Source organism: Pelecanus crispus, chromosome 1 (genome assembly GCF_030463565.1).
Source record: "Pelecanus crispus isolate bPelCri1 chromosome 1, bPelCri1.pri, whole genome shotgun sequence".
Lineage (NCBI taxonomy): Eukaryota > Metazoa > Chordata > Aves > Pelecaniformes > Pelecanidae > Pelecanus > Pelecanus crispus.
The window spans coordinates 54,836,991-54,850,893 of NC_134643.1; the positions used below are offsets into that span (position 1 = coordinate 54,836,991).

The following is a 13,903-nucleotide window of genomic DNA, read 5'->3' on the forward strand; positions in this document are numbered from 1 at the left end:
ATTATATCCCTGTGATAAATAACCCCAAAGTTCCATTCAGCAGGGCACAGGTTTGCTTATAACCTCAAATATTAAACTTGTAGATAAAAAACAAAGTTTCTTTTAAAAGTATGCCGGGTTTCTGTGACCATAAAGAAGGCACTCAGCTGACTTGAACATAAGGGTTTACAATGAATGTATCAAGATCTGAATTCATTGTCTAAGCTCCCTTTGTGATCAACAGAATGTAACTAGCATGTCTACAAGTCCAGTTTGTCTCATTTGAAAGTAAGTGTGTAATATAGATCAGATGACCTGCAAATGGGAAGCGGTTATTTGCCTCTGTTGCCTGCAAATGGAATTTAGGGAGATAAGCTAACTTGAATCACTATCACAGCTTAGACACAAACATCTGCACTGTGGACATGTAAATGCAGGTGAATCCTACCCTAAGTAAAACAAATATTTGCAAGTGATTACTGGATATAAGCTGAATAGAAGTAGGCTCCCAAATTGTTTTAGCAATTTGAACATAATTTAAAAAAATAAATAGCATTAAACAGAGAGTCTTTTAAGAATTAACATTTTGATTTATAGATTATTTTTGAGCCATTTGAGAAGGATGCATCCTTGAAGACAGTGGATTTCTTTATTCAGACTAGATACAATTGCTGTTGGGAAGTTAATCTGTGTCCTTCAGCTACATTTTCTTCTGGAAAGACAAAGAGATTGCTATGACTGTACAACCCAGTTTGCAAAGGCTTGTTATGTGGCCAGGGAAGTGTCTTGTCACCTGCAGTCTGTTGTGAATATCAAATAATCAGGATAAACATGCCTAAATATTCTTTCTAGAGTGGTTGCTCTGCATAGTCATTGTTACTTTTATTCCCAGTTGTTGTTAGCATTGGATGAAAATTTTAAAAGGCTAATGATGTTTTTAAAGACCACTTTGTTTTTTTTCTTGCTAACGTGAGTTTTCTGAACATTTCCTTATTCAGAAGGTGCCTTGTGCAACTTTAGCTAGCTGGTATCTCATTCTGTTTGGTAGACTGTGAAGAGTGACTGTTCAATAGCAGAGGGTTTTTTGTTTTGTTTTGTTTTTTAAAGTTTAGTTACTTAAAACAAGTATTTTGCTCCAAAGCTACTTTTTTTTCTTTTACCTTACTGAATCTCTTAGACTGCAACTGAAGATAAAGATTTACCATCTCATTATTTACTTTTATGGGAATATACTGTTATAAAAGACTTAAAAGTAATTTCTACTGCATCAGAGCTAAATTCTGCATTTAAGTGCCATAGTTCATGGTAGTCTTAAACACATTTTTCTAAAGAATTCTGGTAAGTCTTTTATAAAACAGTTTCTTCTTGACCACATGATATTCAGAAATTATCTGTAGTCTATCACAGACAGTCCAGAAACAGTAATAACTAATCTGAAAATGGCTATAGACACACACTGTAAAATAGGGGATGGCACTGGGTGTAAAATTGCAAAACAGTGTGATGCATCTGACCTAAACCAAACGTGTAAACTAGACAGCAGAGGCATCAAGGATCTCCATGAACTATCTGTCAGATATATACCAGAATTCCCTGTTGTTGCCTACTCACAGCCTGTACCCATGCCACAGCCCCAGCCAGCAGCAGAGCAGCCGGGGGGCACTGGGGACAGCCCCAGCCCTGATCATCGGGTACCTCCCTGGTGCAGTGGGGCTGTGGCAGGGCAGGGCAGGGCTGTGGGGAGCTGGAGACCACCACTGCTGCAGCATCACTGGGGCAGGGGCTGACAGTTCGGGGGGGACTGAAATGGGGTCTTGGGCAGGGTGGAGGGAGCCCTGGGGTCAAGGCAGGGACAGTCAGGGCTGGCGGTGCCCTCAGGGCCATGGCAAAAGCTAGCAAAGTCTTTCATGGCTGTTTCCTAGTTATTACACTGAGAAGATGGACTTCTTGTGAAAAAGCAGTGAATAGCTTTCTTTAAAAAAAAAAAAAAAAGCTCAGATATCAAGCTTTATTCATTAATTTCTATAATTTGCTTCAATGTATTAAACTTATTCTCATTTCCATTGCAGTAAACTCAAAATTCTAAGAATTCTCTGGCTTTTTAGAATATTTTTCAAAATCCAGTTTATGTTGACTCTCACTAGATTTAATAAAAAAGAATTTGATCCTCTCATTTTAATTCTCATAATCTGGAAGCCAGAAAGGAGTGAGTTTCCTGCGACAGGGTTGCTGATCCACTGTGTAGTTACTGAATTTAGCATTTAACATGATAAAAAGTTCTGGGCTGCGTGGTATCTGTAGGATAGCAGCCTCAAAGCAAAGATTTGTAAATTATATCTGCCAGCCTTACTGAGTGCAGAAAAATGTTTGTATCCAAAAATCCAAATAGGTGCTGTAAAAACATAACATGTAGTACAACAAGATGCAGAAAGGTTCTTGGTCTTTCACACTTGAATTTTTCTGCTTTGAAAGTCTCTGCAAAACAGGTGTTTTCTACTCAGGAATTTTATTAAGAGGTATTGTTCAATATTGGTGCTTTTAAACCCAATCATTTTTTTTCCACCACCATTAACATGTAGAAATGCTCTATACTTGTTATAAACATTGCTAGTAAGAATTTTTAAGGAAATTTGCTCTTCAATGTTACTGACAAGCCTAAAAGCTTCCAAAGAGCAGTTTCTGGAATATTGATCTTGAGCTTGCATTATCCAAAGCTAGAGTATACTTGATGGCTTGGTGTGACAAGTGGTAATAAAATGACAATTAATTAATAGAAACATGATCTCTGAGCATGTGTTGTGGTTTAACCCCAGCCGGCAACTAAGCCCCACAGCCACTCGCTCGCTCCCTGCCCCCGGTGGGATGGGAGAGAGAATCAGAAGAGTAAAAGTGAGAAAACTCATGGGTTGACATAAAGACGTTTTAACAGGCAAAGCAAAAGCCACGATTGCAAGCAAAGCAAAACAAGGAATTAATTTGCTTCTTCCCATCGGCAGGCAGATGTTCAGCCATCTCCAGGAAAGCAGGGTTCCATCACATGTAACGGTTACTTGGGAAGACAAAATGCCATAACTCCAAATGTCCCCCACTTCCTTCTTCTTCCCCCAGCTTTATATGCTGAGCATGACATCATACGGTATGGAATGTCCCTTTGGTCAGCTGGGGTCAGCTGTCCCGGCTGTGTCCCCTCCCAGCTTCTTGTGCACCCCCAGCCTCCTCACTGGTGGGGTGGAGTGAGAAGCAGAAAAGGCCTTGACTCTGTGTGAGCACTGTTCATCAGTAACTAAAACATCTCTGTATTATCAACACCATTTCCAGTAAATCCAAAATATAGCCCCATACTAGCTACTGTGAAGAAAATTAACTCTATCCCAGTCAAAACCAGCACAGCATGCTTCCATCTTGCCACACAAAAACATGGTCAGGTCCCATTTTTTAATGAAAATTCTTATTTTCAAAACCCTCAGTTTTTGAGTGTCCATCTTCACAAGGTTAAAGGAGTTATCTTGTCTTATGTTTGAGCGCTGCTTAAATCATCCATTTGGTCCAAAGTGGCTTGTAGACCTGCTGAGATTGTGCATAGACTCTCAATTTCCCAGCATTCAGTTTTCAGAATGTATGGTTGTACTGTATTTGGGATAAAAATATTTATATATCTACATTTTTTTCAGCTCGTCAAGGGATTCTGAATTATCAAGTCATTTTGATTTTTTTCCACAAAATGGAACATGAGGGGGAGAAAAGAACTTGCATATTTAAATTTAAGCTGATCTAAAACCAGAGGGCGAATTCTTAGTATCTCCTGTGGCAATGTACATGCTGCTCTATATTGCTGTTAAATTTCACTGCTTAAAAAGAGATGACTCTATACTAGCACCAGTGTGTCTCCCAAATAGCATATATATGATGACATTATTATATATCATTCTGTTAAGGTCATTTGTGGATATATGCATATCATGATCTGAAGGGGACAGAGAAGATGGAGCCCTGATTATGGCTTTAGCATAGGTGTTAATGTCCATTGGAGTGAAGTGGCTGTGCTAGCCACAGGCAGCAGGAGAGTTCGCTTAGAAGTACCATCACCATTATTAAAATAAAGCAAAGAGGATTTGCTTTTTAAATTATTTATTTAGCTTTATGGAACAGTATTGTATGATTTTTCTTTTTTTTTAAGTATCCAATGAGATTTGGGGTAGAAAAATGTTCTCAGCAAATGATAGGGCCCTATGTTTAGTTTCAGTGACTGAAACACTAAGAGTGTATTTTCAAAAACATACACAGCAAGGCAACTGCAGTGTAAAGAGTTCCACTTTCTCACCAGCAGCACACCTTTTCTGCAGCTGGAAGAAGGTAACAGGCACCTTTAGCGCTGACCAGGTAGTTCAGCACATCTCTTCACTACCTATCCTGTTTGCTGAAGCTACCAACCAGCATGCCAATTATCTGCATACTTCTGATATAAGCCATTTTCTACTACAGGCTATCTGGACAGGTTCTGGTAGCTATTTTCACTAACTAGCTAAGATTCACTGCTTCCACAACTTCTAGACACTGCTGAGGTGGGCTGGATTTTAACATGACCTTGAAATAAGATTTTTTACTCCTCACAAGTCCTCAGAATAATCCAGTAATTTTCTGCTTGAAACCCCCAAACACATTCACTCTCTTAGACACCAAGTTGTGTAACTCAAAACACCCACTTGAAAACCATCCATTTTGCAACCCACAGCATCACTGGCACTTCAGGAAGCAGCAGTTCTAGTATCTCAAAAGCCTCATCTTTTATACCAAAGAAGTCTTAATGGCAGGAAAAAGCTAGTTCAAATTCCCTTGAGCCTAGCATACAGGCAAAACTTTCATTTTTACATCTTTCATTGCCTCTGTCTGCAACAGAGATATATCTTGCATAATCTTCAGGCAGCTTCACTATTTAATTATTTTTGTATTTTCCACGAATGTTTTCAGACTATATTGAGGTGTTGATCATATACAGGTTTGTGTGTTGCTCTCATGGAGGCACTCTGCTGGGTTTCAGTTCAGTGGAGATTCAAGTCATTCAAAATGTTTTCTGTTTCAGTAGTTTGTTCTGTTGAGTATTCAGATGAATTCTTCTACATATGAACATGTATGCAAAAGCTGGTCATGATCTACATCCAGATTATTATCTGATAGGGTGGAATGTTTCCATTCTTGCCCTTTGAAACAGTAAGGACAGTGAAGGGCAGGTGGTTAGACTGCTGTCTTGTGGCAGTTCCCCTTCTTTTATAGGCATCTGTAGAATGATTTCTGTAGATTGAAATGGATCAAGGTGCCAAATAATTCTTTAACATTGCTGCTGCATGTGGATAAACTGGAGCCTGTTTTTTGCCTTCTAAGTCTCCTAAAACTTCTGTAGTTTGTCCTAGGACAAGTTGGATACAGACACAGTGACACTGAGGAGCTGCAGGCCCTCCCCATCATATAAACCAAAACAACACCAGGATGCTCTTCTCCACTCCTGTCAGTAACCTCATCCCTAACTGGGAACAGGATGGTGTGAAGCCAAGGCCAGTTTTAAAGTGGAAAACTCAGTCCTGAATATTTGTCTCTATCCTGGCACTTTTTGCAAAAGAAGGATAAGTAAAATAAATGGACTGATAGTAAAAACAGCCTTAAAACAGCAAGAAAAATTTATCTGCAAAAAGAGGTTTTACATCTCTGATATGTTCACAGACTATTATGATATACACACTGTAAAAGAAAGTGAAGTAGGTGAAGCTATTACTCCCAGTGTCTCTGTAAAAGCTGATTGAGATCCTGCAGAACAAAGGATGCTATCTTAAACTGATGAATTATGATATGGAGTGTTAAGTAAGGATTAATTATTGTGCTATACTAACATTGGGATACAAAGAATGATGGATAGATTAATCTGTATGCAACACCAAAATTGGTAAACTTGAGGAGTAGTATGTTATCCTAAATACTGTAAATCTGGCACAGAATTTCTTATCGTTATGCTGTCCAGATGGGAAAAAATGCAGTTAAAAGTTAAAATCTCTGAATATCTATAAAAAATTATGCTGCTTAAGTTAGTTCATTAGCTTAGTATCTAGAGTGGATTCATTTCGATGTGAAGACTTTTCTGTCGTTTCTGAAATTTTTAGTGGCTTTATGAGAAAAAGCATTGCAATTGAAAGCTCAAAGTATTTCATTAACCCTGTCCTTATTTTATGCATGAAAATGAAGGAGTTCTTGAATATTTTGATAGGGTTTTCTTTTTTACCTAGCTACAGCTGTAATAACAGACTTTAGATACTGTAAAAGACATGCAAAGAGGGAGTAGTCTCTTCCCCATGGTCATGATTGATTGATAGGAAAAGAATAATATATTTAAATTGCAACATAGATGCATATTCAGGACCAAGATTATGAAGAAAACTTTCATCTGCTTGTGATAATGAAAAATAGGCTACCTGCAGAGACTGTGGAGTCAGTAGCATTGGAGATTTTTTTAAAAAGGTTTCTTAAACTGGGCTATGGCCCCTGAAGAAGGGAAAGGTGAAAAAGAGGTCACAAAATGCTCATGATGGCTGGGAACAGTTAATGCCCTTTAATTTCTGGCAGCTATTCATTCTCTCCACAGTGGGGGAATGGATATTTACACCTGCAGCCAGGAGTTAGAAATGGAACTAAGTTGCTGTCAGCAATTAGAGACATTTGGCTGTTCCCTGTTAAGATAAATTCTTGTCAACAGGAATTACAACTGCCTGTCACTAAGTTAGGGGAGTTGCAGAGAAGCAAAAGGATCAATAGGTTATTGCACAACAGAAGAATTATTCCAAAAGTCAGTCAAGTTTGAAAAAAAGGGTGAGGAATAGTGGGTTAGACAAATTTCTGTCAAGAATGATAAATGTTTGATCCTGCCCTAGTCATGGGAGGAGGCTCAGTAGCTGACCTTTGGGTGTCCCTTCTAACAGTTACGACTCTACTGTCGTAATTCTGGATTTTGCCCATGAAACATGAGGCTGGAGAGATGAATTCTATCCACAGCTGAAGCTTGATCCTTAGAAAAGCCATTTTTCTTCCCCCCACCACACATTTCTCCATCACACTTTTGCACCAGACCTGCAGCGTATGGGGTGCAAAGGTGGACCTCACTGGCCGCAGCCTGCCTGCCTTGCGTCTACCATCCAACAGCTGCTCAGTCAGCAGATCAGCGGCCCTTATGGGGGATTGTAGACTTGCACAGCAGCTCTGCCCACAGCTTCTCATTACCTCCTTGGTCAGCAGAGCAGGGAACGTCACCCTAAAGCTAATGCTGCTTGAACCTTGAGTACAGTGCCAGTTTTTAACTCATTGGAACAGGCTACCCAGAGAGGTGGTGGAGTCATCATCCCTGGAGGTGTTAAAAAAACATGTAGATGTGGCGCTTTGGGGCATGGTTTAGTGGGCATGGTTGGACTGATGATCTTAGAGATCCTTTCCAACCTTAGTGATTCCTAGTTTTTACTTTCATTAAAAAATAATCCAGCCACCAAGCCAGGAAACAGAAAATTATTACCCTACCCTTAATTGGTATAGTGGTGGACTTGGTAATATTAGGTTAGTGGTTGGACTGGATGATCTTAAAGGTCTTTTCCAACCTAAAGAATTTTATGATTCTATGATTCCTTCTAGTGGTTTGTTTTGGGTTTTTTTAAGTAGAGTAAAATTATCACATGACAAGGCATTGCATGAAAGGTGGAGGAAATTCAACCCATTTACTCAATCAGGTATCCCCTGTTGGGGCACCGCTGGGGCCGGGGGTTCCCCATGGGGGAAGGCAGGGCAGGGCCTGGCAGCCTGGGCTTGTTCCCCCACTCTCCCCCCTGGCTGGGGGGGTGGGACAGGCCCAGGCTGCCAGGCCCCCCCTGGGGGGGACGGGCCAAGGCCAGGCTGGGATGTCAGCCCATGGGTTGACATCAGGATCCAGTGAGGAGAACCGGGGTCAGACACAGCCCCAGGATGGCCGGGCAAGGTCTCCCCATGGCATCATCTGGGAGCCTCTCCCCACAGACACCAGAGGGAAGGGGCCGCCCTTGGCTGCGCTGGCTCTGCCTTGGCCCCGAGCCCCATTGCCAGCTCCCCAGGACTAGGGGATGTGCTCCAGGCCATTACAACTCTTCACTTTTTATCAGGGTTGGGTTTACTACAGCATCCTGTAGATTTAAGCTATTGCTTCACGCACAACTGAGGGCTGTGCGGTAGGTAGATCTGAACATGCCAGCTCTATGTGCATCGAAAGATGCCAAATTGTGCAAAGGCAGACTTCTGCCCAGGCTTCTTTATTCAGTGCCTTTCAAGTAACTACTTATTTGAGGTCTTTTGCCTCTGGCTGCCCCGCGGGTCTGTACAACTTCTAACTCAAAACTTTATGTAGTAGGTTAAAAAACTGCTTCTTTATAATAAGAAATTTTCAGAGATTATAGTAATCCAGAAGGCAATTGTTTAAGCCACTTACCCCAAGAGAAGCTGAGGCGATAGCTAATGTATGTTTTATTGTGACAGAAGATTACTTATTGGTCATCAGAGAGGTATTGTGGTATCCTGAATCTTTATGTGGCTCACTGGTGAAGAAAGCACTCCTCCAATGTGCCTCAGATTATAAATTTAACATAGCAGACACTTAAACCAGAACTAAAATGTGGGATTGTTGATAATGTGTTATACTCAGTGTATTCATTTGGCTCAATGGTGATTTGAATGTATATTTTTATTTTTGTTTTTAGTAGCTAAGGATGTCAACATTTTTTTTGATGAGTTAGAAGGCGTGAACAGCCCTTCCAAAGATGATGACTCCCTGCTTCACCATGGTAATTTGACCAGTACTTCTGATGATGCCAGCAGGTTGGAAGTTGTGGGAGAGGTAAGAACACACAGAATTATTAATGTAATAATTATTCATGCTCATTATAAAGAGGGAATAAATGTAATTCGATTTAAAATCTCATTCTGTGTAAGACAACTGGTATCTGGCCTTTGTCATGGGGACTGTTTTTCCATTCTAAGATTATAATGCTGAGATATAAAATATGTCAAGTTAAAAGGAGGTTTTATTTATTTCATGCACCCCCATTGAAAAGTCTATACAGGCCTTTGTTATCTGCTTGTTTTCTGAACCAGCCAAGTCTAATGCTTCACTGCTTCTGAAAATAATGGAAAAGTTTTCCGTATAGTAATCCTTTGAGGGGGAAGGAAGGAGGGGGAGAATTTATCATAAATCTCTCATGAGAAGCACTGGGTATCAGGTATGTGCCACATTCCCTTCCAGTGAAGAACAAGTGACCTGATGGTGCATACTGGTGATTCAGAGAACATGCCAGGGAGGAATCATTCAGCACATAGTCCCTTTTAAATTATGTCTTAGGGCAGGCAAAGCATCATGGATCCAAGTATGAAAATTTGGGCCTAAATTCCTTTCTGTGTCTTTTGTGCAGAAAGGAATGTGACACCCTTTAGCTTTGCCTCCAACTGCCCTACAACCCATAGATGTTAGGGCTATCTGCTTGGGGAGTGAGGAGACCAGGGACTTGTCTCCTTTCCCCCACCTCAGGAGTGGCTGCATCCAGACTATTTACTGGAGTGGTCTGATGTTACCTGCAAGCTGTGTCTGAAGATTTTTTGGCAGAGGGCTGACTGGCACAGAGCAGAACTGGCAGGGACAATACTAACAATTAAAAAACATGGAAAACCATAGGATATTGCTGAAGCCCCTGCCCTGGCCCTGTTTTGTTTACTAATTTAGATAAAATTTAGAAGATATAATTACAGATTATGTCTTTTTCAGGAGCTAGAGGGTTTTGTGGTGCAAGTTCTTTTGTGAAACACTGCTGAGGAGAGAGTTAGAGATTTTCCGTGTGCTAGAAATTCAGCTCGTAGAGAGCTGCACTGCTGGAATGTTTAGACAGATAATTAAAGCAACAAAATTCAGGGTACCCAGAGATATGTTTGACCTTGCTCACTATTTGATCTTCCCCTTTACTCATCACTCTCCCCCAGCTTCCCATACAACTTACAAAGGTCTCTCTTTGCCTGCTTGCACTGTAATACATTAACCTGACATGATACTCCTGTGTTGCATTTTGGGATCGTGTACCATATGGTCTCTAACAAAAGGACATGGGTGAAAGGGACATGATCTTTGCATGTTAAAGAGGAAAAGTGAACAGAAAATGCTCGAGACAGAGGATGAGAGAGAGCGACATATGCTGCTGTTACAGCAAAATCTTTCTTTCCTGTTCAATGTATTCTTTGTTGTTTTTTAAAGGGAAAGGGAAAACGTCTGAGGAGTATTTTCCTAGTTGAGCAGATTATCTTTTTTTTTTTTTTTGCATAACCATAACTGAAGAAAATGGCAATGTATGTCATGTATATGTATCAGAGGAAAAAAAAAAAACAACCAGAAAATTGAAAGTCTTAATGGGAGCTGAGGGATGCTGTAGCCTACAAAAAAAGTTTCAAGATACTTGGCCCCTACTTAATTTCAGAAGGAAAAGATACACTGTTTAGATGTTGTATGGTTTGTATGGATAAATATGGGAGCTCAACTATACAGTGGTGCAGTGAACTCTGAAGCTTCAAGCTTCCTTTCAGTCTTTCAGTTTAGTTTAGTAGCTAAAAGAGCCTGTTGATACCACTTAATGCCATCAGGAAAGGGGATCTGGCCCCAGTGAAACTCTCTCTGAATGTATTGATGTTTGTTTGGCTTAGTTTGAAAGCTAACATTGCAGCCAAATAATTTAATATGGTGTCTGTCTGAATTCATTAAAATAAATTTACAATCAAAAAAAATTTACAAGGACATAGCTAAGGTTTCTTATCACTTCTGTGTAGCTGACAAGTTGAAATATTGTTTGCTTCAACTGTTAGTTGTTCGTGCTCAACTAGAAGATCCAATGAAGACTTTACGGACGGAGCTTTATCAACAGTTCCTCAACGGATGCAGAGCCAGACTGGGATTCAGCTTGTCCTTTGGATAGAGATGGGTTTTTTTCTTTGTTTTGTGTTTCATTCAAACACAGCTACAGTCTGAGCAAATTAGAAATCTCATTTCCCTTTGTGTCCACTGACCAAATTACTTTTTACACATGCCAATATAAAAATTAGGTATACACTTTATAATTTAAATCCAGGGACATGTTATCACTAAAATATTGTATTACTTCCACCAAAATTTCATTTTCTGACAACTGGACAAGCAGCAGAAAGAAGGTAAAAATTTAAGTTTAGGAGTTATACTCTAGTTATGCATCCATTCTTGCCTTTCTTTCTATGGAGTAATAAATTAATCTTCTTTATCCAAACACGGGAGAATGATGGAGCTGGGACAAAATTTGACTTCTACTTAAATGGGCTTATATGGTGCATTCTTGACATTCCAGCTAATGTAATGAAATTAAAATTGTAAAAAGTCACTTCTACAGTCTTCACTCTAAACATCAAACTCTGTTGATATTTGGGAGCAGTGTTATTAACATTGCATTGAATAAAGTTTGTTTTAACAATCGCTTTTATAAATTGGAACTTGCACTGAAGATTATGGCAGAAAAAAGTATTCACATTGAAAAATAAGAATTCTGATGTTCTTTATGGCACTTATGGTAGCTTGTGCAATTTCATCTCAGTTTTCTTGTGTATATTTACCAGAATATAAGCTAACTACATAGTATTTTCCACCAAATCCTGCTCTTCTTCAGTGATTGGGATGGATATGGAAAGAGATTATCTAAGCTTTCAGAGAAAACTACAAATCTGTTACTTCCTAACTTTGGGGCACTTGATCTTGCAGCCTAGATAATTTTATTATTAGAAAAGCTCCATGTAATTAAATATATTATGGTGTCAAAAAGAACATACCAACCAGTGAAGATACATGGAAAAATAAAGTTGCAGCTTCCACAAAATTATAATCTAAATGGGCAAAAGGATATTAAGAAAAAAGAACACACAGAGAAAATATACTCATTCTTTGATTAGAACTGTGCCTTAAAAACTGGGTGGTTCTGGGTTCCTCTTTTTCTGCATAAATTATCACTGTTAGTGGTGGAGGTATTAACCCCCTCCACCAGCTGTGAAGTCGCATGCAGGGGACTCTAATTTCAGGTAGGCACAAACAACAGGAAAGGATGATCTCTTTAGAATTTAAAGATCCTATCTTCATTGAGTATCCATACTGATAATAACCAGGTACCAAAATAACTACGAATCAAGAAAGAATCTAATCTGTCATTAAATTAGCGAACATTGGAGTCCCTTCTGATTTTTTTTTTTAAAGACCTGAAGGAAAAGTTTCAGATTTCCTTGATTTCCCTAACTGCATTTTTGTTTAAATATTCTATTTAAAGTCTGTATAGCTGTTAGGGTTACAAATCCTCTGATTTTGGATAGTGAAACATTTGGGGTAAGCCCTTTAGTCTAAAGATCTCCTACCATGTGTGTGTTTATGAGTCATACGTCTATGAATGTCGACGGCTCCCAGTGTGGGTCTGAGAATATGGAAACTAGTGCACTCCTTGGAAAAGAGTTCCCAATTATACAACTTTAGATACACGTATTACAAGTAAAGCTGCAAAGATAGCCAGAAATGCTAAACTTCTTGCTAGAGTGAAGTCTTCCCTGTTCGTTCACTTTCTTCTGGCATCCTTCTTTAGATGAAGGAATGGAGATTTGACATACATGATTAGACTACTTTCCCACCAAAACCTGCGGTCAGATCTGGTTCTAGATTTTTTTTTTTTTTTTAATCAGTTTAGGAAAATGGAATTTTGAAGTCATAACACAGGGAAAGGAGATGCAATGTCTGGAGACAGGTCAGCAAAGCTCAAGTTAGGAGAAAAGTCTCTCTCTAGAATAGTGTAAGGCTGGAATACTGTGGACAATGCAAAAGCCCTGCAGCTGCTCTTTCCTGACACTGCTGGCCAGCCTGACTGTCTCCATATCATGCTAGATCCCCAGAGTTCCTGTAAGTCCAGGCTCAGCCTATAAAGCTGCCTCACACACTGTAACAGAGGGCAACAGAAATGGTTCCTTCTCAGAGGCCATATCAGTCTAGTAGGGTTTATCAGTCTGGATTTCACATACTGTGTTCCTAAAATGAAAAGGACCTCCAAGTACACATAGGAGTCCAAACTGCCTTTCTGAGCAAAAAATTACAACACTGTAGTGGGGAGTGTTTCAGAAATCTAAGAGAAAGTAGTTGTCTCAGGAAGTCATATTTATAGGGGAGGAAGTCCTACAAGTCAAATAACTTGGCTAAACCTCATAGACACTCTTTAATGTAAGGTTCTGCATGCACTGATGAGTCAGTGTGGGGCAAACCAATTTTCTTCAGAGAAAGATGAAACATAGGAAGCATAAAGTGCAAAACTACTTTTCCAGTGGAGTCTCTACTGCAGACAGGGAAAGACACATTCATTGTGGCACACTCTGAATGGGTCTGTGCTAACATTTTAGTTCAGTTCAGAAGTGTACATTTGAAGTAAATCTCTCAATTGCCCCTACCCATGCTTTGTTTGCATTCCAGAGCAGTGCTGGATTTCAAACCTGGATTCCTTCTGGATGCAAATAAATTGTGAGATGTACCCCAGTGAGTCTTCTGGACCAGACTAGAGTGGGCCCAAAGTAAGCCCTCAAGCTTACATAGTGTGGACAGCAGGTCCTCAGCACAGATTGTTTTGCTCTACAGATCCTTTGCTATTACACCACTTTGTTTGCTAAAATACACATAGTGACTCTGGGACCTCACAGAATGGGAAGGATGGCTCAGCAGGAGGCTTAGAAATCAGAACAGGACCACCAAGCTGACCCACTGCCTCTAAATCTCCTGCTGCACCCTTCCTTTATTTAAATAACCTTAAATACCCTTTTGGGATTTTTTACGTCTTCTCAACATAGATATTTT

At 39.8% G+C, this 13,903-nt stretch overlaps 1 protein-coding gene across 2 annotated transcripts in view; it reads left to right on the top strand.

Moving 5' to 3' along the window:
* The window catches only part of ANO4 (anoctamin 4), a 225,105-nt gene that overhangs the window by 112,148 nt on the left and 99,054 nt on the right, over nucleotides 1-13,903 (top strand). For both annotated transcript variants that reach the window (XM_075711548.1, XM_075711556.1), the window contains one exon: nucleotides 8,733-8,869. In XM_075711548.1, the coding sequence (XP_075567663.1) occupies nucleotides 8,733-8,869 (137 nt within the window). The remainder of the gene's footprint in view (nucleotides 1-8,732; nucleotides 8,870-13,903) is intronic.